General features: G+C 44.6%; 1 protein-coding gene across 1 annotated transcript in view; it reads right to left on the bottom strand.

Annotated features, from left to right (window-relative positions):
* The window catches only part of FBXO34 (F-box protein 34), a 137824-nt gene that overhangs the window by 88360 nt on the left and 24865 nt on the right, over positions 1–24599 (bottom strand). Inside the window, exon 2 of the mRNA XM_078659843.1 lies at positions 4322–4493. Coding sequence (XP_078515969.1) covers positions 4322–4401 — 80 coding nt within the window. The 5' untranslated portion in view covers positions 4402–4493. The remainder of the gene's footprint in view (positions 1–4321; positions 4494–24599) is intronic.

Raw genomic sequence — 24599 nt, 5'->3', positions numbered from 1 at the left:
AGATACAGCTATAAGTTAGGGAGGATACAACCAAAAGAACCTACTGCCGACAGTCTCAGAAGCATCACATGGAGCAGAGGACAGGCACAATCAATTTTAATAAAATTACTTAGTGGTCTCTACATTCTTTCCATAAAAATCACAAGAACTAAAAAAAAAATCTAGGCTGCGTGCCTTCAAACAGACATGACATTTTACAAAACAAATAAAAAATACACTATTTAAAAAAAAATTACGTCTGATTGAACATATTTGTTTTGACTAAAGGAAACAGACTAACCCAAAGGAAACAACCACAAGCTAATGAAGCAGTGGAGGTTCACTACTCTGGCCCATATGGTCTTAGTCTTAGATCTTAGTCAACGAGAATGCTGTGATAGAGGATCTGGATTTACTCGAATGCTTCAAAGACCACATCTTCAAGAGTAAAATCAAAGGCTCTCCAAGGTCTATTGTACAATAAAGAAATAACTTTACACCAATAATGCCCCCACCAGTAGATTTTTGACCCAAGACCTGCAGGGAGGATGCGCCAAGATGCTAGCTGATGAGAATAGTTGGGAGAAAAACTCAGCAATCGTACTCCAAACCTTTTCACTGAAATTCAAGCTCTATTGAATGAAGGTAAGAGTGCAGAATGGCTAATAAGTCAGAAGCACAGTTCTTATACAACACAAGCCTAATGAAACCAGATTTTCATATCCTCCCCAAGACACATAAGGGGACTACCATTGCTTGAATGTCCATTCATTTAAAAAATCTGTTCCATTTTTTAAACTTGGGCAATTTTGTGATTTCTTTATCAAACATGGGGTGGTAAAGATGCCCCGTTTCTCAAAGACAACACATTACTACAAAAGCAATTAAAAGACCACTTGTATGACAATAAAAACAAACTTTGTGTGACAGAACCTTTCTATACAAATACTCCCCAACATATGACCAAGAAACTGTAGGATGATATTATTCAATCATCTGAATGGCCTATTAGAAAACAATCTCTTCTCAAGTCATGTGCAGAGATGGCCATTAAGAACTATTTCAAAATGTGAAGATTGTGTGTTTCAGGAGACAGCACAAGCATCAAAGGGTTTATCATTTGCACAGAGTTGGGAACATTAGTAGGCACATAATTCTGAAGAACAAAAAGACCCTCATCAGCAAGACTCCTTAACTCAACAACATTTCCTTTTCCATCCACAAGGACAACTTTTCATTATTTGGAGAGGAGACCGAACGCATACTATTAACTGTTTTGTCAAACAATATACACTTGCATCCTATATTCACTAGTGCATATGACAGAACTTCTCCATTTTAGACCTTTGCAACTAAACATAGGAAGGCCAGGTGGCCAGTAAAGATTCACAGAAATCTTATACAGACATTCCCTGCTGGTGTGCTATGGCATCAGCCTCAAGAGACTCAGGGATAACAATCTCTTTGAGAAGTTGCTCCATATCTAAAAGAACGGCTGTGAAGAGAAAACGTTTGCCACCCAAGCTGAAGACCTCAACTTCTAGATCTGAAGCAAGGAAATATCCTTAAAAAAGTTATGAAAAAGAAAATCTTTACAGTGGGGAGGGCACTCACTGGACACCAAGTGTTCACTAGTTCCCACTGCGGTCATGACTTGACGCTTACGACAAACTGAATATCCAGAACTGTAAGGAGAAGAGATGGTTCAAATAGCTATAGACTCAAACAGTCTACACATTAGTCATCCTGAATATAGATTCTCCAGTGAACTGGAACTTGCACATATCTTCCCAGGATCAGGGGAGCTCCACTCTTGCAGGACAGGACAGCTAGTCCTCCCGTTACAGGTTAAAGCATCAAGTATTCTTCCAACTTTGCCCCCAGCTTGAGACAATAGCCAAAAGTTGTGCTGCACTTCCAATAGTTTGATCATAGCATACAATTAATTAACAATCCTTGAACAAACCCAGAATTTTGACTTGCAAACGTTCTCACACACCACAGCACCATTCATGTACACAAACCAGATCTGGATATGACCAGGCACACACAGACGTACTGTCAGCCATTCACCAAGGCAAAGAGGCTAATAGACACACAAACCAATCATGAACAGAGGCAACAAGGAGACCAGAGAGGATAACCATTTTTTTCTAGCGGTCATTATATGCTTCAAAGCTCTTGGCAAAGTTATCATTAGGTCCCAGCGACAGACAGCTTGAGCAGTCTGTTGCCAGACCTATGGTTTCCAATACATTAGGTCTACACAGAAGAGTCATTTGGTGAGACCCTGGCTCATGAATTGTATGGTTTTACCATTTTTCCCCACTTACCTGTTTTTGAATCAATGGCTTTTCCTTCCTACTCTTGTGTTTGTCCCACCAAAGAGCATTTCAGGTTGGGATCCGATTGGCTGAGGTCTCATTACATCAAACCTTTCATTATGCTGCATCTGTCATCTACTCTTCCTGCTCCTCTTTCCCCCTCATTTTACTACATCCCTATTTAACCCGTTCTACCCACTCAGTATCCTCTTGCGCCCCATGCAAATTCTTTAGCACCTGCTGTGGTCTCAGCAGGCAGCCATTTTACTTTTTTTAATACCATTTAAAGATGGCAGCCTGCATATGCAATTTCATAAACATGCAAAGCAAGCACCTTTCAATTATTTATTTTTAACAATGTGATTTAATGATGGTAACAAAAAAATCCCACAATGTACATCTGGCTTGAAGTAGGAACAGTATGAAGTCAGGACAGACAAAGGAAGGGGGTGGGGATAGAAATCCTTTCAGGAAGAGAACCCACTCACCGTTTGGGGGACATTCTTCGTCATTTGGGTTCCCTCCTCAAACAGAGGTGTGGACTACGACTCCCCTTCTTTTGTCTGTTCTGACATCATACTATCCTCACTGTTCTCAATTCAAGCCAGATGTACATTGTGTGAATTTTATCATCGTTTTGGGGGGGGTAAGTACTTCTTGGCTTTTCAGATTCCGTCATACCCTGTGTGTGAAAACCATTTAATGATGGGTGCCATGCATAAGTGCTGAATCAGGGTGGCCATCTTTTAACAGGGGATCGTTATAAATAAAACACTTTCAAGGTTAGCCACCCATGGATGACCATGTGTCCACCACGGCCATTTCGGAGTGCATCTGATTTTAATTTTCAAATCTGGTTCAAACATTGTGCTCACGGATGCACACTCCTTTACGGCAGCAGTTTACCATAAAAGGAAAAGTGTCAGAAAATACAACATTTCATGGCAGAGACTCATTGGCTTTGCCAATATTTATTTCACTCTTGCAGACAAAGAAGCTTATAAAATAAGAGGGTCGGACAGGTGCTTAAATGAAGATGAGCAGATTCATGCTCTAGTTCCTTTGCAGAGGAAGTCAACTGCTATTTGCAGAAATCAGTGACGAGTTAAGACACATTCTATTACTGCCCTCTCCTGGAGAAATCAACTTTTCAGTATCCTGTTAAATTTCAGTGTGCATGCCCACTTAATCACAAACTTTTTTGCACTCCCATGCAGTCATTCGGCCTCTTTGCTATAGCATTCAAATCTCCAGCAGTAACAGGTCACATTTAGAGTTTGCACATTGCTCATGTACACCGACCAAACGGTAACCAGCCCTGGTCTTTTGCTCCAAATTACCAAACGGACTGCAAATCCCAGAATGCACCAATTTGTTAAATGAAACTACATTTCTATAAGGATGTTGGGTGTGTATGGAAAAATCGGACTCTTAATGTAACATAGATGTGCATATATTAACTGTACTATTAAACACACTGGTATTTTGACAACTGGCTTTAGAAAGAACTACACAGAAAGGGGGTGAAAGCTCTTTGGCACTTTAAAAGCATGAACGTTTCTATTGTGTTGCACTCTGCTGAGAGTCTGTATTTTTGCAGAGGACTTGTCATCGTGATGAGTCAAGTGCACCAATGTTCTGTCCAAGGAAAACAGATTTTATCAGCATCAGACGACTGAAAACATGTATGGAGAATGGTGCACAGAAGCTGGAGGTTTAATCATTAACGAAGCAATCGCAATGCAGTACATCTAGTTTATTCGTATATCGTCAAATGGATGTGGAATATTGGTTGCCAGCAATCACAGCCAAACTTGCAAACGGTCATGTGGTACCAAGATCTATCAAACGAGACATGCAAAGTAGCTTATGCACTCGTAACATATTTCTATAAATGTAATTGGCATATTTTTTATGATTATCAATATTCACATTGCACTCATTCCATGTCCCCTTTCAATTTATATTTAAGTTTAAGGATTCGTTTAGAAATCCCTAAGCAAAAGTCCTTTTCTTACCGTTTTACTTGATGGGAGGTAGAAGACGCGTTTTTTACTGGGTCCCTATGAAAGCCAACCTTGCAGGAACTCTTCATCATTCCTAACTCCCCCAAACGACGCAGTCAGAACCAATCCATTGTGTTTGAATGCAGGCTTCCCGACCAGAGCAGTTCCTCGTTAGTTTATTTTGCTAAAAATTAAAACAGTTCAGCTTGAGCAATAGATGTGGTAGTAACGGACAATCACGCCTTTCTTCATATCTTCATCAAACACTTGCATGCTAGCTAAATCGCTTCGGAGGAAGGTAACAACAATTTTCAAGATGAAATGAATATTTTATTATGAACTACTTAAAAGTTAATGCTGATTAGAACATGATGCCAACTGGAGGACAGCAACAGCATATTAGATTACACAGAGGAAACAAAAACGACAAGTACACACCTTATCTTAACATGTGAAGCTGAAAAAGAAAATATTTAGTTCTCTCGAATCAAATTATTTTAGGGAAAACAAAATTGAGGATAACTATTTAAACTATCCACTATCGCAATTTAATAGCCAATTACGTCAAATGTAACTAAACCTAAATGAGCAAGCGACTAAAAACCACGATACAAAAATTAAAAAAATAGACTTGTGCATTTACTTTTATTTGGAGGACGAAACGCCCAAAGTGGAATAGATAGATGTTTCAATGTTGGATTGATAATACAACAGGTAATCTGTGAGACAAATGGGTGTAGCAATTTTTTTTTTCCGGTGAGCTTGACAACTATCAGGCGACAACCCTGGCCAACTATTATACATCGACATAAAACCTGCACTGTAAAACAGGGCTTCAGGAGTATTAGGGTTGATGTACCACTATGAAAACGTTCCACATTTTCAAAATGGCCTCTCCACAACCTTCTCCCCTATCAAAAAGTCCTAGGATGTAAAACGTCTCACTAAAATTCGGAGGTGAACAGGGTCTTCCTGCTACCAATCCCTCTGGCGAACTCTTCCCAGAGTCATCTCATTTTCCCACAGCATGCTGAGGAGAATGGGAGAGGACAATACAGATCTACCTTCATAGAGGATCCTGAACTTAAGGAGCTTATACCAACTGCTGGGAACAATCACAAGCTTTACGAGCCACAGCAAAGCTTCTTACTGGGGTGCAGCCATTACCAAGAAGGAGTACTTTACACATTGGGTCAGCATCACACATTCCTGCACACAACTGCTCAGTCCACCTGTTTACTTCATAAACCAGCTAGCTGGACATAGTACATGGAAGGTAGTGGATTAGTGTTAGTACAGATCTTTCCTACTGCTTTCTGGCGGTCTCTAGCCAAGGCATTGGCCACTCCCAAGCACAGTATGTTAAGGATCACTTCTTAGAGCTTTCTTTTGGCTAGTATCACTCATGGTCCACATCATATGAAAGGAATTTTTCTTTTTAACTTTGGTGCTACTAAGTTGAAGAGGACTCCTAGCAACCATACAGACAAACATTTCCAAGCACAAGTCTATTCCAGGGTCTTCCCACCGCATCTAAAGTATGAGAGTTTCAAACTGCCCATCTGAGTGAAAGCTTGCGCTTGATTTGTTCAAGAATGCAACTATTTATTTTCCTGGTAGGCTTCAAACCCCATAGTTCAAAGACATGTATGCTCGTGTCCATTTTCTTCATTAGTAAACTTTTGAATCCGTACAGTTTCACAGAACGCCATTGCTTGTATTCTCATCTTTGTTCTTGTAGAATACACCACCGCGTTCGAAAATATTTTCCCAAATCTTTAATTGCAGCTCTGCCACCGTAATTCGTGCCTAAACTCCTTGAGTCTGACTGCTCATCCCAGAAGAATTTAATGGCTCACTTTTATGACTAATATCTTAAGCATGATCATAACGTCAATGTCCTGGTAATAATCTGCTCAAGCCTACTTTGTTTATTGTGAATTAGGAGTACTCCAGATGTAGGTGTGGACGTTATTTCATATGGCAGATAGCACTGAGCCAATCCCTGAAACAGTCTGCTGCTTTTGCAGTAGACGTCAGAAGTACAAGACTGTGCACAATAACATTGCCACGTGCATCTGCCTCATACAATGACACTACGTCTATCATAGAACACCTTACTTTCCGATCAAACCAGAGATCAAAACCACGATCAGAGGAACACTAGCCTACAGACCTTCTGGCCCTCGTCCCAGCTTCTGCAGTGCTATCTCTCACTTCATCGCCTCCCTGGCAGCAGTCTCCAACCACTACATCTTCCTGGGAGACCTGAACTTCCACCTTGAAGACCCGAATGACACCAACTCTACCTGGCTTCTTGAAAACATGGGCGTCACTGGCCTCTTTCAACTGGTCGCCACCCTTACACGCTTAACAGGACACACAAAGGATCCCTTCTTCTCCACCAACGGCAGCATCAAATTCTCACTCAACACCGAGCTGATCTGGAGAGACAACAGCATCATCCACTTCACCATCGATGACTCGCAATAAGCCCAGGCAAGACACCCCGCCCTCCCTCATTACAACTGGGGCAAAGTCACAGAAACCTTCTGCCCCAATACCCTCAAAGAAGCTAGACCCAGTTCCCTCTGATACCCTCTAAATCCATGTCCAAAACTTCACCAATTAGATATCCACAACATCCAACACCATTCCCCCCCCCCCCTCCCCCCCCCCTCCCGAAGAACACCACCATCAACAGGTCTGCCAAGCAAGCCAGATGGCTCACCCCAGGGCTACTGACCCTCAAGCGTCACTGTAAGAAGTTTGAGAGACACTGGCGCTCTCAACAGTTATAACCATCTCAGAAAGACCAAGAAAGAAGCCCTCACCACCCGCAACAAAGCACAAGCGCCAACTGCACCAAGGAACTTTTCAGCATAGACGGTGAATTCTCCTGCCCCTCCGTCACAGAGAACACAATCTGCCCGTCCCAAGCACTCTGCGACACTCCATCAGACTTTTCACCAAAAGATCTTCGACATCTACAGCAACTTCAACCTTCAACCCACAACCCACCTTCCTCAACCACCACCGCACCCAAACCTACACCTCCCACTCCAAACAGGATCTCTGACTGGAAGCAACTCTTTACCGAAGACAGCATCTCCATCATGAACTTCATTCACTCCGGATCCCCCTCGGTCCCTGCCCACACATCTACAACTTAGGAGGACAAGTAAATGGAGGCTTCCTCACAGAACTCATCAACACAATCAATCGCCACAGCCACAACATCCTGAAGCACATAGAGGTCAAGCCCCTCCGGAAGAAACCGGCCTCCAACCCCAACAAACTAAAAAACGACCGCCCAATCTCGCTTCTCCGCTCCCCTGCCCTGCCAAAGTCATAGAAAAAGACTTCAACCGACAGCTCAAGGACTAACCTGAGGAAAAACTGCTCGACCCATCCCAATCAGGCTTCTGGCCAAACCACAGCACCGAGAATGCCCCGATTGCAGCAACAGACAACATCAGATGCCTCCTCGACCTAGACATAACAGCCGCCCTCATCCTCCTGGACCTATCAGCAGCCTTCAACACTGTCTCCCACCACACCCTTGTAACCAGACCTCATCACATCAGCATCCAGGGCAACGCACTGGACTTGATCCCCCTCCTTCCTTTCCGGTCGTACACAGGAGGTGCCACCTTCCACCCTTCTCTGCACCCAAAGACATCATATGTTGCATCCACCACTGCTCCTTGTTCAGCCCCCACCCTGTTCAACACCTACATGATGCCCCTGGCAAACATTGCCCAAACCCATGGACTCAACAGTCTCCAGTGACACTCCGCTCATCCTATCCCTCACAGAAGATGTTGACACTAAAAGAGTAAACTTCCAAAACACCATGACTGATATCGGCACCTGGATTAAGACCAACTGCCTAAAGCTCAACTCAGACAAAACAGAGGTCATCTTTGAGAATAAGCCCTCCCCCTGGAACATCACCTGGTGGTCCCCGAACTGGGCCTCACGCCCACCCTCATTGACCACGCATGCAACCCTTGAATCATCCTGGACACCGATCTCACTATGAAGCAACAGATCAATGTTCTCTCCTGCCTGCTTCCACACCTTTCGTGTGTTCCACAAGATCTTCCAACGGATCCCCGTCTCTACAGGGAAGCCTGGCACCCAAGCCCTCATTTCCAGCCAATTCAACCTAGGCAACGCACTATGTCAGAACCACCAAACAGCTCCTGAACCACCTCCAAACAATCCAGAACTCTGCAGCAAGATTCATCTTCAACCTCCCTAGAAGAACCAGCATCACCACTCTACTCCGAGCTCTGCACTTGCTGCCTGTCCAGGAAAGAGGACTCTTCAAACTCTTTTTGCACGCCTACAAACCCTCCACAAATCCGGACCCACCTACATCTACTGCCACCTGGCATTTCACCAACTGACCAAAGAGCTCTAATCTACACCCTCGCCTTGGCCCACATCAGTCGTAGCTGATGTGGAGGCCGTTCATTCTCCTACCTCGCAGCCAAGTCCTGGAACACCCGAGCACCTCCCCATCTCTAAAGGACTTCAGGAAACAGCTCAAGACTTGGCTCTTTGACCATCACAGTACGACTGAGGCTCGAACAACCCTTCCAGTGCCTGGTGACCCCCGGGGTGACAACCCACGCTCTACAAAACCCAATGATGTTTGATTGATTGCCTCACCCCCCAACCATTCCCTTTTATTTTATTTAGAAAGAGCATACTGAACATTCAGACCTACACACAAACAGCAACAATGTAACTTCATCTCAATCTAATCATACCTCAAAATTCATATATCTAACCTCACTATCGATTACGCACAAAGCTTTCAAAAGGGACAGTGTAGTAGAATAAAATGCATGTCCTTTCCTCCTCTTCTGCAGTCTTCCTCCCTGTGCCTCCAATTAAAGAATTTCCTACAAGGCAGTACAGCAACACATCAAATAGGCATCTCTAACGGAGCTTTGATTGTGCAACCATTCCTCTATAATTCAAGGTCACAAATGTGTAAAGTGGCCTGTGATCAGGTGTGCTATTTTCACTTATTGCTTAAAGGTCTTCACCTTCTTGTAACCCTCACCATCCAACTCCATTTGCTCACGGAGCGCAGTATATAGGACCCTTATCCATCTGGCAGTTCTGTAAGGAACCTGTGCATGAACAAACCTCAACATTAAAAAAACAACGTCACCCGAGCACAATCATTAAAACACTCAAAAACCGATGTGGGGATAGACTTTTTTCAAACAAAACAATGGGTCGGTTAGAAAAGGCCTTCACCAGTTCACTGGCCAATAAAACACCAGACATTGCAGAGGAGAGAATTGGACTCACTTTTTTTCGAAACCTCACCTTAGTATATATTGACCGGTGGGCTCGGATCTGAGTGAATGCAGTGCTGTCCAACCCCTTCCCAGTGGAGCAGGGAACCACTTACGGATGGTGCCCGATGCGCTGCACAATTGTCCAGTTTTCAATGGTCAGGGGCGACGAGGACTGGGTCTCTCAATATACCAGGCCTCAAGAAATCTACTCTCCCACTCGCTATTAAGAGTCAACTTTATGCGGGTGAGCTATTTTTAGGGCAGACTGCCCATTAAGGCAGAGAGCTTGCGCTGGAAAAGAATAGGTGTTCTGTTCACTTTCTGAATGAAGGCACAATAAAGTGGCCTTTAAATCTTGCTTTATCTGGTCACATTTGCTGCGCATTCAGAGGCATAGGTCAATTGCTGGCATACGTCTGACAAATTGCTGCTTATTTTATACTAGAGATTGGCATTAACTTTTCTTTCTTTGACTGCAAAGTTAGGGGATTTTATAAAGTGAACTGTCGGACAATCGTGGTGAAAGAAATGGTGGTCAGATTTTTTTTCCAATCACATTTAAACCGCTTGTAAATGAACAGTACACATATTTCACAATATATCAGCTATTAGGAAAGCACTTATTTTGTAATTCAGATGTTTGATGCAAACCGATTTTAATTGGGTCAAAATAAACCAGAACACTTTACTTAGGGATATGCAAATTAATTAATTACATATTTGCAGAACCCGTATTCCTGACCCGCCCTGAAGTCACTGCTGTTAGTGAACTAAGAGGCAAGTTAGGGGTCATGTGAACCCTACGTGTGGGCTTGATTCTTATTATACATGGAGCATAAGTTTGATCTATTTAACTAGACAAAACGTTTTTGGCACAGCGGACATTCTGAACTGACATATTTGAAGGTGCTCCGATATGCAATAATGAAGAAAAAGGCAGCTCTGTGAAATAAAATATTTGTGCCAGGACCACCCAATTTGAGACCAGTTTATAAGTAGAGTAGATTATTTATGTCTGGCAGCATTATGATTTTTCGAGGCCTGTATTCAGATGACCTCTTGATATAAATGTGGCACGCTGGTGGCTACCTTCGGATGCCCACCTGATTGCCCCAGTTTCTCCGTGCTCTGGCTGGCAAGTCTGCTTTCTTGTTTTCGCTACAGCCAAGACATGATTCAGACCACTCGCCCAGTCAGTGTGATCATTACCCGGAGTCAGGAACAAAGGCTTGGGCAGGAAGGAGGTCACACCTCAGTCCTCCCAAGCAGGCTAGTGAAGTGGCACATCAAAGCGGTGAGCTTCAAAGCATCAGGACTGACATCCAGAGGAGGGAACAGCCCCCCCCCGCCTGCCCCAGGCACATTTGCACACAGGCAGGTGGGATATTAGTTATTCAAGGAGGTTTACATCCCCCAGAAGGCTAGTCACTCCTCTATGGTGAGCAGTCTGGTCTGGACACCAAAATTAGATTCCTGCCATCCTTAGGCTTGGCAGAATAGAACGTTCTGGGTCGGAAAATGTGACCTACACCCCCGGATTTGATCACCCTGGGGGCGGATTAGCTGCAGGGACTAGCGTCCCATTGGCTTCTAGCTCCCATATCCCCAACTACCTTAGATCTAGGATTTCAGGGACACCCCTGACACCAGAACCTCAGTTCTCAACAACCTGCATCAAGAAGGACAGACAAAGAGACCTGGTCAAAGACAACAGGACTTGCACAAAACAATAGAGGGATACCCAGCACCTGTGGCAACACTCCTGGAACTTCCTGATAGGACTAGTCTCTATGTCATCTCTCGGTTCTTCCAGACAGAGACCCCTGAGGAAGCCTGAAGCACCCTCAGACTCCCTTGAATGAGTGGCACAAGTCCCATGCAAACGGCAGGTAAAAATGCTCAGGATCATCGCTGGCCATCGGGTCCTCCAAGGGATCGCCTAAATCCTGGTGGCCTAGTACATTCTGGAAACTGTAGTTCCGCTTTCCACTAAGGCACAGGCAGCTACTGCTTTTCCCGGGACCACCGGATGTCAGTTACTTTCTGCTCTAAATACCGCTGCCAAGGCTTGCTGGCCGCCAGTCCGGCAACTAACCCCTTTACTCAACGCTTTACCCAGGGGGGAACTCCTGCCGAACTTCAACCAACATCAGCACCCACCCCGTTGTTGTGTTTGTGCACCTTTTTCCTTGCAGCACTGTTACAGCAGTAAAAGCAGCTCTTGACCTTCAAGTGACCGATTGTCCCGAGTGGGTGTTCCGATTGACTGTATGGTTAAATTTTCAGCGTCTTATTTTGCACTGATTTTATATGGCTTCAAAAATCTACATCTCCTGTTATATGTATGCAATTCTGTTCATTTTGGTGTTTGAATTAAGATACAAATACACAATATTTATAAATTGGAGTCGTATCAATTATTTTATTGTCGATGTTGTTACTCTGAAATACTTGTATATGCCCCTCTAGTAAAGCCCGACTGCTCACTGTCACACTACCAGGACTGAGCCAAGGATTTATCAGTGTGAATCCAAGGCCCACCTTTGGAGTATCGTCATAGTATTACATGGTGAGGACTAACCCCCACACCACGTAATACTCCATTTACCTACAAGTCCAAAACACCACAGAGAGCTAAAGTGTGGTCTAGTCAGATGTGAGACTATGGCAACCTATAAACCATATGAACACCTTTGAGGCGATTCTGAAACTAAGTGTTTCAAGTGTGACAAGAGGAACAAAGGTCAGCTTTGATTCTTTTATGCAAAAGTTTTATTTTAGGTAAAATATCACATGCGCTGCAGATTTTGGCGCAGAATCACTTAGCACCAGTGATTCTATAGTACTTAAAATTCCCAGATCGAGGGAGAGAGGGGAGAGGGAGAGAAAAAACAAGAGAGACATGACAGAGAGATAAGACAAGAGACAGCCAGGGAGAAAACCAAAATGATTTATAAAATAAAATAAAAAAATAAAAACCTTCGGCAAGAGGCCGCTGCTGTTTTCCAAATTGCAGGCTGGCTCGATGTGGACTGGAAAATACATTTTCATTTTCTAGAAATCAGAAATGGCCTCATTCAACATGCTGTGAACGTTGGCTTAAAAAAAAGAAAAGAAGTATTATCAGGGAAAAGCCAAACAAAAGACAACTATGGGTGGCCCTGTGCCTGAAAACAAAAAATTACAACCTATCAAGTAAATGAATCCCCTTCTTCAGCATAGGATAATACTTAATGATGCATTCACATTCTGGTACAGGGAGGGTCTGGATTGGCAGTTCAGGCTGTGCTGTTCCTATTGTCAAGGATCGTTTGCATGTAGGTGGGTCTAATCTGAGGCAGCATTCTAGGCAAAAGCATGATGGGCGGGGTTGCTGCCCCAACGGATTACCAGTGGCCAAGATAAATCCAAGCATCCCCTCCATTCACTTTGTTTACAGTGTAATTGGTACGGCCAGACGTGGGTCCTGTGCACCCTTTGCAATTGGGACCAAGATGCACTCAAGTGAAGAGCCCCAGCTAGGGTGAAACCACCCTTGGGTTGCTTGGTGCGGTTCAGAGAGGACTTGGTTTGGCGGTTTGGGCTGCACTGCTCCTTTAAGAGAAGGAGCAAGGCTAATTTGCATATATCTGGGTCTAATCAGAGGTTGCATTCTGGGCAAGAGTCACATGATGGGCTGGAATGTGGCCCAGAGTAATAACCATTGGCTGATATTAAAGGATCCATCCCATCACTTGTTTGCTTTTCACAGACTGCAGGAGTTCTTAAAGCTTTAACTTAAAGCTAAAGTAAAGCTGCAAAATGTAGATCAACAAGGAGATCTATAAATAATGAAAAACACAAAATAGCCCTTCAAAGAGGATGGACTTATATGGCCACTCCCCAAATCTACCAAAAGCATACTTTCCACTCACTGCAGGTCTGGAGTTAGACTTCTAGTGGGTAAAATAATTGCATCACTTCCACAGAAAAAAAGCTTCGCATCCACAACTTTTGAAAACTACAGACACCAATATGTTGTCCATATCAGTTTTTTGCCCCCTATTCCTCTCGCTGCTTGCTCCCCAACCCTATAAATGCCCACAATTTTCCACTAAGCAACCTAGAGTTACACATTAGCCAGTGGGGTATCGGAGTTATGGTTTAAGTGGAGTCCAGAGTGTCAGATCTATAGCTGCATGCTCATGTCATTAAGGCGCTTTAGGTTTACATTTTGCCTCTTATGCAAGTCTTGCTGCACTTCCTTTATAGTTGATTCGGAGACCAGAACCTTAAAGGGAGATCATCAGTCTATCCATATCTTCACCCTCCGTCACACTCATGTGGTCTTCTAAGGCCATGTATGATAGAAGTTATTCACCAAGATCCTTTGTAACATGTTAATCTGTTGGATGGCCAGATGCCCTTCAGGGCCCACTAGTTTCTTTTAACTTATGCCAAAAGGCAGTGTGTCACAGCAGCAGATGCCTTTAAGAGCAAGATCTCTCCATTCCAGCAGCATACAACGAGAGTCCTGCATAAATTGGAAATTCCAGGACATATCTTATTGCACTTAATAGCCAGCTATAATATTGTGGCATACCATCTTCTGTTCTTTGCCAGATGGTCTTGTGCAGCGTTTCAGGGTGAGAAGTATGGTTGTGAAGGTCAGAGACAGAAGTCCATTTGGCTTAACTGAGCTATGTTGGAACAAATAAGGTTTGAACTTCAGAAATCTCTATGTTTCAAAGCAGCACTGTAAGAATCACTGGCTTCCTACTGCGCACAACACAGTTTAAGATACTGCGCCCACAGTGAATCAGGCAATCAAAGATTCTGGTAAAAAAAAAAAAAAAAAAAAAAAGAGTATTTCTATCAAGCTTTGCTCTGCATTCCTAGTTTTTTGCCTTGAGCTGTACCACCAGGGTAGTAATTTCTACAATTCAAAATTACTACATTTTTCAGCCCTACCTAAAAATAATTGGGGACATTATAACTTTCCCCAAAATATTCCAGGGCTGAATTAGATTAGTAAATGTGACCCTCCACACTCTGCCACATTGTCGCAGTTCAGGGCAAGAAACACGAACTAGCGCTTTGCTCCCTCACCCAGACGTTCCAATGCATTCCACGGGAACAGTGCCTCCATCGGGCTAATCTTTGAAATAGAGTCCTGTATCATTATTCCATGTCAGACGACTCCTTAACTCTCGCCCAGAACGCAGCGCATGCGCTGCTCGCTTGCGAGACTGTTGTCCGTTTTGCTTTGGAAGCGGGGTGGAAGCACCACCAATGCTTTTCATCAGTGCGCCTGAAAAATCCTTGCTTTTGATTTTAAGAGAGCCACGTTTGTTCCCTCCCTGTCTCCTGCTTGCCGTGCCCACCTGGACAGGAGATGTGCACGCGCACGATGTGTCTTTTGCTCGCGGCGTCACTTTCAATGTCTGCAATCTGCTTGCTTCCATCTTCATCTCGCTCCCTTTACGCACCTCAGTTACAGCAGGTCAGAGCTGCTGAACCCATTAGACGAGTCCGCCCTGATCTCACCATCTGACCATGGGGCAGAGAGGAGCGGCGACCACCGATGTGACAAGACTGTGCCTCACCAGGATAGGATGGTTTTAAGTTACTCACTTGGGTGGCGCCCTGTCTTTCGCTTTGCAGTTTAATCGTTTATAGTTTGTTGATCGGCAGTTGAGCAGAACATCAATAAATTACTTTTTGATCGGTCTCTCTTGAGGCGGTCAGCGGTGAGAAAACCCGATTAGACTTGAAACCCGCGGTTCACCTTTGGTTGCAGGGCAAGATCTGAACCGTTGTGTGACCTTTGATGTAAGAAAACAGCCGCACTCTGTCCACTAGGCGTGGATAAATCCCTCACCGGGTACACAAATGCAGAGGGTGTTTAATGCATGTGTACCGGTCACCATGTTGTCTTTGTCTGCTACATGCAACAACATTTCCGTTGCACAGAGCATCTGAATAGATTTCACTGCAAACGACTGCTGGGTAGTAGAGTGTGTATATTTGTTATTGAATTTATATAGCGAGAATAGGATACTACCCTCTTTCTACACACTGCATGTGTCTCTTGCTAGAGGAGGATGTAAACATCACCGTGTTGGAAGCAGTATCCAGCTCTGCCAGTGGCATCAAAATTCCCTTTTTGGATGAGTGCCCCATAATTTGTGAACTAATAGTGTAAGAGGCGTGGGCTCAAAATTATTCTATGGTTTACTATTGTGACTGATTGGAAACAAAAACTTGTGGAGCGGGGTACAACTCAAAACACTGCGCTTCCACTATTGTGAACTTTCAGCAATGTGTGTGCAAATGTTGTATGCATACCAGTGATTCATACAAAAAACCTGGGGGTCTAGTGAGAAAGTCAAATGAGTACTCTCAGCTACTAAGACTCTAAGCCATAAGGTGCTTGGTAAAAAACCTGAGGAGTCCTATATTGAATTTACTGCCCAACGCATTTTTCTCCCAGCAACAGTAGGTGAGACCCAAGGTCCAGAGATGGATTCCCATCAATGTCTTGTAAGTGATCTTATAATCTTATCATTTGGTCATCCAAAAGGTTGGGATGGGGCATCTCTAAGTAATTGAGATACCTACCAAACCCCCCTTCTAGGACGGGGAACAAACCCGCAGTCACTAGGTAGACCATGCGTGGGATCACTCAATGGGAGTAAGTGCAGTGAAACAACAGTGAAAAAATGTGAGATTAAAATTAGAATAGGCACAGTCTGAGGCAACGACGGAGAGAGCGTGGCCTCCCTTATCCTGAGCTTGGTCCAGGTGAGGTAATATCCCCTATCACGACGGGTGAGAATAACACCATCTGACATGGAGGAATAGAGAAACATATATCCTTATGGTTTAATTTAATCACGGTATTGATGGCTGGTTTAATTTGTAGCACGCACAAGCAGTGACAATAATATCCCTTTAGAACAGAGGCCCTGATGAAGCCTTAGGAGGTGTTCCCCCTTTTTGGCAGAAACATGTCGGCCCACATGCAGCTATTTGTTTAAACTGCATTTTTGCACTGTTCCAGTTTTTAATGAGAAAGTGGCCTACAGCTATTAAAGTTTTTCACTGTACGCTTCCTATTCTAATTTTAATCTCACATTTTTTCACTGTTGTTTCACTGCACTTACTCCCATTGAGTGATCCCACGCATGGTCTACCTAGTGACTGCGGGTTTGTTCCCTGTCCTAGAAGGGGGGTTTGGTAGGTATCTCAATTACTTACAAGACATTAATGGGAATCCATCTCTGGACCTTGGGTCTCACCTACTGTTGCTGGGAGAAAAATGCGTTGGGCAGTATATTCAATACAGGACTCCTCAGGTTTTTTACCAAGCACCTTATGGCTTAGAGTCTTAGTAGTTGAGAGTACTCATTTGACTTTCTCACTAGACCCCCAGGTTTTTTGTGTTTAACAGTATGTCGAGTAGGGGATGATAGCCTGGGCAAGTCTTAAAAATTCCCTTAGACCCTCCTTTACCGGTTGTGATTACCAGTGATTCATACACACACACACACACATCTGATTGTGTGATCATGTTAACGGTGCATAAATGATTATGGACAGTGTATGGCTGAATACACCCTAATTGCCAGTACGTGTTTAATTGCCAATGGGGGCACATATGTAGTGAGTGCACCACTGTTATGTGTGCCTGCTTATATTGTGGATGCAGCCTTCCTCCCTTCTTGTTCTTGTATATGCATATGTTGTGGACGTATGTAGGGTTAGGATGATTATGTGTACACGCGTTGCTCTTGTAGGATTGTGCTTGTGTCAGTGGTGCCTAATGGGAAACATCCTTTACATCGCAACTTTTACCACGCAGTGCCTTTACGCCGCAACTTTTACAATGCAAACCATTACAACGCATTGCGCTGAGGGGCGCTCTAGGATAGGGAATAAGTTTAATTTACTATCCAACACCTTCCCTAGTGTCCACGGAGACTGGAGTTGGAATAGTAAATTAAACTATTCACTATCCGGGACCCCAAAGCGCTATGAGTTGTAAAGGTTCGCGTTGTAAAAACCGCGTGTAAAGGCATGCGATGTAAAAGTATGCGTTGTAATGTCATACATCCGTGCCCAATGGGTGCTTGCAAATGCAAAAACAATTGTATGACATTGTTCTGCATTCGGTCCATCAACTGTTGTTTTTGCATGGTCACCCCGAGTGGGACGGGTATGCGCAGACGCGAGTCCCGTGCTCTCCAGGCCACTGGAATCAAGCTAGCCAGGCTGATGAGGGCTGAAAGCCCGAAACCGGTCCTTGGATGTTTGTTTCCAGTCCAGGGAGGACCTGGCTTGGCAGTTCGGGCTGGACTGTTCCCATGGGGCACAGGGTCAAGACTGATTTGCATATGGCTGGGTTCAAACTTGAATGGCATGGTGAGCAAAAAAAACGATGGATTTAGGCCCAGATCTCTGTACTGGGGTGAATGTATGACATGGTTCTGCATTCTGTCCATCAACTGTTGTTTTTGCATGGTCACCCTGAGTGGGATGGGTATGCTCAGACGTGAGTCCCGTGCTCTCCATGCCACTGGAATCAAGCTAGCCAGGCTGATGAGGGCTGAAAGCCCGAAACCGGTCCTTGGATGTTTGTTTCCAGTCCAGGGAGGACCTGGCTTGGCAGTTCGGGCTGGACTGTTCCCATGGGGCACAGGGTCAAGACTGATTTGCATATGGCTGGGTTCAAACTGGAATGGCATGGTGAGCAAAAAAACGATGGATTTAGGCCCAGATCTCTGTACTGGGGTGAATGTATGACATTCTTCTGCATTCTGTCCATCAACTGTTGTTTTTAATTGGTGCTTGCAGGCACGTGTACGCCACTGGCATCTGCATTGTGGCATTTATGTATGCATGTTGTGGGCTGGATGCATGCAAGTGTGGCGGTTTGTTTCTGGGTTGCTGTGTGCACGTGTATAGTCTGTACCAGGGATTAAAGTGGGCTGCATCCTGCCTGTGCTCAGCGCAGGCAGTTCTAAAAACAGGTGCCGAGACTGGTTCCTTATCGGGCTCTTCATTTCTGCCCTCACCTTCAGGATAAAAAAAAAAAAATCTTAACTCTGCAGAAGTACCACTCTTCACTGCCTTTGACGTACCTTCAAGGAGACTCGTTATACTTCTTTCACACTCATTTCAGAATTAAAACATTTTCAAATATTATATAAAACGAAGCCATAGTTATTGCTCATTTATCTTATGCAACTAACAACCATTGGCAAAGGCAATATTCCTGGCTTGTTACTGCCAGCCTCTCCGCCCGCTGACTCACAGCCTCTCCTGCCAAGAGTCTCACTACTATCACGGACAGCTTCTTCTTTCTTCTGCTCAGTCGGACTGGGGCAGTGGGAGAGTAACACATTTTTGTTGGAAGAACCAATAGAGAACTCTGCGGAAAAAAACTATTTCAAACACTGCACAGCTCTATAAGTAAATCTGAACCCGGGAGCTTCACTACACACCCCATAAAACATGGTTAAAAGACATTGTCATTTACAACGCCAACAGCTCTAACTTAAGCTGATGCGAGACCTGTTGCATTTCCAATGCTTGTTGCAACAGGATGCAGCACTACAGATGAGTTAGACAAACGGTTTGCCCAGCTCATACCTGGTTCCAATCCTAGCACCATGATCCCCTGTACAACCATGCATTCCAAGTACTTTACATTTATATTTGCGGTGTGTGAAAAATGCTATTCTGTACCACGCGATGGGTTCAGTGCACATATCCATAAAATCTTTTCTAAGGCACTGGCAGCTATCCTGATCACGTGTAACTCATTTGTTAAGCCTGGGAATTGATACACCTTCAAAAAGAGATGCCATGGCCTACCCTCAACCAGTTAAGGATCGCAACATTGTGGTTGTTATAGACCAATATCTTTATTAAATATAGAATCAAAGATACTTATGGGTATACTAGCAGCCAATGTTTCGCCCTACTACCGGTATTGTTAGATCCTGATAAGATTTTTACATATCAAAGGCAACACAATACAACCAGAGAGGTGGTGGTAATGATTGCTCTAGATGCTGAAAAAAGCATACGAACAAGTGAGCTTGCTCATACCTTGGAGAAAACTGGCTCTAGCCTCAGAAACATTAGACCGATATCAATGCCCAAATGATAAGGTTATAGCGAACAGAGTCATCCCAAGCTTTACCCAGTCACAGAGGAACCAGACCGATATCTGCTTTCTCTATTATTACATAAGAGATCAAATAACTTTTCAGGAGTAGGAATTGAACAGGCATAAACTTAATGTATTCAGGTTACAGACACGGCCGTGTGGACGTAATGCACAGAGGCTCAGCACAACGAAAATCCTCAAAGGCACTTTTGAGACCACCAACCTGTCATGACTGAAAGTATCCAGTGATAGGAGGGCAGGAGCCAGCATGGATTGGTCAGACCAGCTGTCGGTGATCCACTGCGAGAAAGAGTAGCTGCTGGAGCCATGAAGACGGCGCAACAGCATGGTGGACACAGAGCTGACTCAGGAACAACAGGCAAGGAGAAGGCGCAGTGAGGAACGCTGAGGAAGTAGAGCATACGCCAACGACCCCAGTGAGCACTGTAAGAGATCCATGGCTGCTGGGGCTGAAACAATGCGGCAGAGGTGGAGCAGAGTGCAACTGACTGACCTCAACATGGTGTCTACCACGAGGCGCTCAAGGAGACTCGATGGCAGGAGAGCACAGCAGGGGCTAATCGCTCTGCCCAGCAGTGAGGTGAGTGGTAAAGGGGTGTGCCCTCGTAACTCATGGACCTTGTGGAGTAGCAGGAGAGCACAGCAGGGGCTAATCGCTCTGCCCAGCAGTGAGGTGAGTGGTAAAGGGGTGTGCCCTCGTAACTCATGGACCTTGTGGAGTAGTGTGGCTCACTGGTTAGAGGCAGTAGGCCTGAGAGCAGAAGTCAGCCCGGGACCAGGGTTCAATTCCCAACGCGGCAGGGTCGTGGACCTTGGTCAGCGGACTCGATAATTCTCGCTTCGGTGCTTACTCTAATCAGGGGTTCCACTCGGCAACTCTGGGCATTAGCTTGCCTAATCTCCACAACGGCCCCACCAATTCCGGGGATGCCTGGCTCCACCTTGGGGACTCCCAGCAAGGGACCATCCCACAGGGAAAGCCAGGACGGGTTCCCCAGAGTTATACAGCGCCGGGACGCCCCGTTGCTGGGGCAGCTGTGCGCTTTACAAATATACTACATTTACATTTACCTGGGTCAGTATGCAAGTACAAAGATCGGGTGGTCCGAGTTGAATGGGTATTTTTGCAATTATTTATACATGGTATATAATAGAGTCTTAAACACCACAATTTATTTTTCATAATATTTTTCATGTGTTTAGCGCAATAAAGGTATTGTATGCAGTATTCCAAGAATTGTATTTATTCCTTATACATGCAGTCATTTTACTGATTCCTGCATACCATTATTCATAAAACATCTGTATATCATTAATGTAATTGGTACAGTCATTACACAAATGGTGCTCTCAGTGAGGATAGGAAGAAGGGAGTGAGAGGTAGGTGTGGGACGTGGTAAAGGTGGTGTGACAGTATTGCATCACATTAAAATAATAACGCCTTTACAGTTAAGGTAATATCAGTGTTCCCAAAGTACATCACACATAGGTTAAAGAAAATTGTTCATTGGTTCCTATGGCGTGTAGGGTTCGGCGTAGTCTACGTTTCGACCCCGTGTAAATAGAAGGGTTATTCTTCCCTCATGCTGGGGTCTTCATCAGGACTGGATGGAGAGCCTAGAAAACAGGACATGGCCTAGTTTTAATTATCTATTGTGGTTGGGAGGCGCTTTGCATGTGGGCTAACCGAGAAGTTACCTACATGGTGAGAGGCGGACGGCAAGTCTTGCGTCACGTCTTGGGCTTTGGTTTGCTCCTATTAGTTCCAAAATCTGAAATACATTATAAGAAAAGATGGGGGAGGGGTAGGACCGGGAATGCTACACATTTCATGGGTCATCGTGGAGAAGGGTAAACCGGTATGCATCAACTTACTTTGATCCGGCGTCTGTTATTGAAAGGTATCTTCATATAGTATGCTTCAATGTAAGCTGGACACCAACTACTAAGTAACACTCAGTCAAAAACCTGCTCAAAAATGAGGGTTAGAAAATTGTGTGTGCTGCTTGCAAAATCTATAACAGGACACCCTTGCGTTAGTTACAGTGTTCCCATCAGGGTTCCAACCTGTACCGCCCTTCATCATTTGGGAAGGCCACCATAAGTACACAGGGAGACCCCATATACGATCAGGCATAGCATGGTGGAAACCAATGCCCAATGAAGTTTATGACAGGTCGGTGGCAGGAAGTAACCAATAAGCAGTGCTCAATAATGAAAATAATGAAAATAAGAATTTTTCAAAAAAGTGGTGATGTTAAAAAGGGGTAGGAGAAGGAAAATAGATTTATTAACAACCTTCAACTCCCACTCTCTAAAAACAGTGCAAAAAGGTAGTGTGAACAAATAACTACCTCGACAGTTTATAAAGTCACGGTCGACATGTTTCTGCAGCTTTTACCTGTGCCCCGGGGTCACTCGCTGCTTCTTCAGGACCTAACCTGCTACTGCTTAATTAGTGCTAAACAAGGAAAACTAAAAAAAGGTAAATTTCACCTTAGATTCTCCTCAGATTTTCCTGTTGGAGGAACCAGTGGATTTCGCAATACAGCACACACACATAGAAAAGAAGAAAAAGAGAACAAGCCTATTAGCAGAAAGCTCTCTAGGCGAGACTCAGATACCAAGCAAGGTCTCGCAATTAATGGTCTATAATCCATTACTTTCCACACTTATTTTGAGATAATAACAATTCCCAAAAGAGCCAGATTGCCCCTTAGGTACAAAAACACTCACCCCATGTTTTGGAGAATGCAGCCCCACCTCACCCGGCAATAGCTCAGGTACTGCGGAGCCCCGCTCTGTGTGGATCACAAACACATATAAAACCAAAATTAATTGAAGGAAGTACTAAAAGGTCAAGGCAGGCCACTCGATACAGCGTGGCTTCCAGAGGCGCCTGTTCCATCTGTTGACTGACCTATCCGTCGGTACTCCAGGCGTCCAACTGGGCTGTCTGTGGGAGGTACCGACGGTAGGCGTCATGTTGCTTTTAATAGGCTATTGATCTTAAGGGTGTACCGGCACATACCGTGAAACACGAACGCGCTGCCCCGGTGCTTCCTGCTCGCGTCAATCAGTCCTCTTCCGGGTATGCCAGAGGAGTGTACTGATTGGCTAGCATAATGAGTGACGCGGACGCGTCACGCGAGGAAATATGGGCTTTGTAGTTTGAGACCTTCGTGTGTACTCTATGTGCAATTATCTATGGTATCGGGACTAAGAGGTCTCCCAGACTCCTCAGATTTTTTACACGCACACTCAGCGCTGGCGCGCAAATTATCGTGGCGCCTTCGTACTTATGTCAAAAAAAATTTTGTGCCCAAAATTTTTTCAATTTAAACAACGTTTGAAACAGCCTGGCAGCAGAACTTACAGGACAAGGAGGGGGGGCACCAAACCTAGGCCCCTAGTGTATTAATAATAAGCTCAATGACCATATCTTATTTACGCTAATGGCGCATCTGGGTGAGACATAGACAGATCTCGCCTCAGGCGGCCATTATAGACGCGCTACTCCTGCGCTATATCATAGTACTAGAAAACAAAAAGTCCTGAAATTCCATGTACCCAGACATCGAAAATGTTCTGTCACTGTCAACCTACATACCACCCACATCATCGGATCATCAGGCAACGATGCTCACGGGAAGTAATAGATATACCTCTCTCCGGGCATATCTTTCAATGGTGAAAAAGCACTAATTATCTCATGCCTCTAGCTCTTAAGTGACATCCAAGGAATATCTTCATTCAATCCTCGCTTGTCTGTGCCCAACTTATGTACCCATCGCTGTTCACGCTGGAATAAAAAACTTTTAGTGTCAGTGATATGGGCTGGTATTAGGGGCTGCTCTATCACAGTCCAATGCAACTCAGACGACATATGCTTGGCTGTTAAAAAGTGGTTCGTCAATCTGGTCGCCTGTCTTGAGCACCGAATGGAGCTTTTGTGCACAAATAGATAGAGCAGCCCCTAATACCAGCCCATATCACTGACACTAAAAGCATCGTTGCCTGATGATCCGATGATGTGGGTGGTATGTAGGTTGACAGTGACAGAACATTTTCGATGTCTGGGTACATGGAATTTCAGGACTTTTTGTTTTCTAGTACTATGATATAGCGCAGGAGTAGCGCGTCTATAATGGCCGCCTGAGGCGAGATCTGTCTATGTCTCACCCAGATGCGCCATTAGCGTAAATAAGATATGGTCATTGAGCTTATTATTAATACACTAGGGGCCTAGGTTTGGTGCCCCCCCTCCTTGTCCTGTAAGTTCTGCTGCCAGGCTGTTTCAAACGTTGTTTAAATTGAAAAAATTTTGGGCACAAAAATTTTTTTGACATAAGTACGAAGGCGCCACGATAATTTGCACGCCAGCGCTGAGTGTGCGTGTAAAAAATCTGAGGAGTCTGGGAGACCTCTTAGTCCCGATACCATAGATAATTGCACATAGAGTACACACGAAGGTCTCAAACTACAAAGCCCATATTTCCTCGCGTGACGCGTCCGCGTCACTCATTATGCTAGCCAATCAGTACACTCCTCTGGCATACCCGGAAGAGGACTGATTGACGCGAGCAGGAAGCACCGGGGCAGCGCGTTCGTGTTTCACGGTATGTGCCGGTACACCCTTAAGATCAATAGCCTATTAAAAGCAACATGACGCCTACCGTCGGTACCTCCCACAGACAGCCCAGTTGGACGCCTGGAGTACCGACGGATAGGTCAGTCAACAGATGGAACAGGCGCCTCTGGAAGCCACGCTGTATCGAGTGGCCTGCCT

The sequence above is a fragment of the Lissotriton helveticus genome, chromosome 9 (assembly GCF_964261635.1).
Source record: "Lissotriton helveticus chromosome 9, aLisHel1.1, whole genome shotgun sequence".
NCBI classification, from domain to species: Eukaryota; Metazoa; Chordata; class Amphibia; order Caudata; family Salamandridae; genus Lissotriton; species Lissotriton helveticus.
This window is presented reverse-complemented; position numbering and strand designations above follow the sequence as displayed.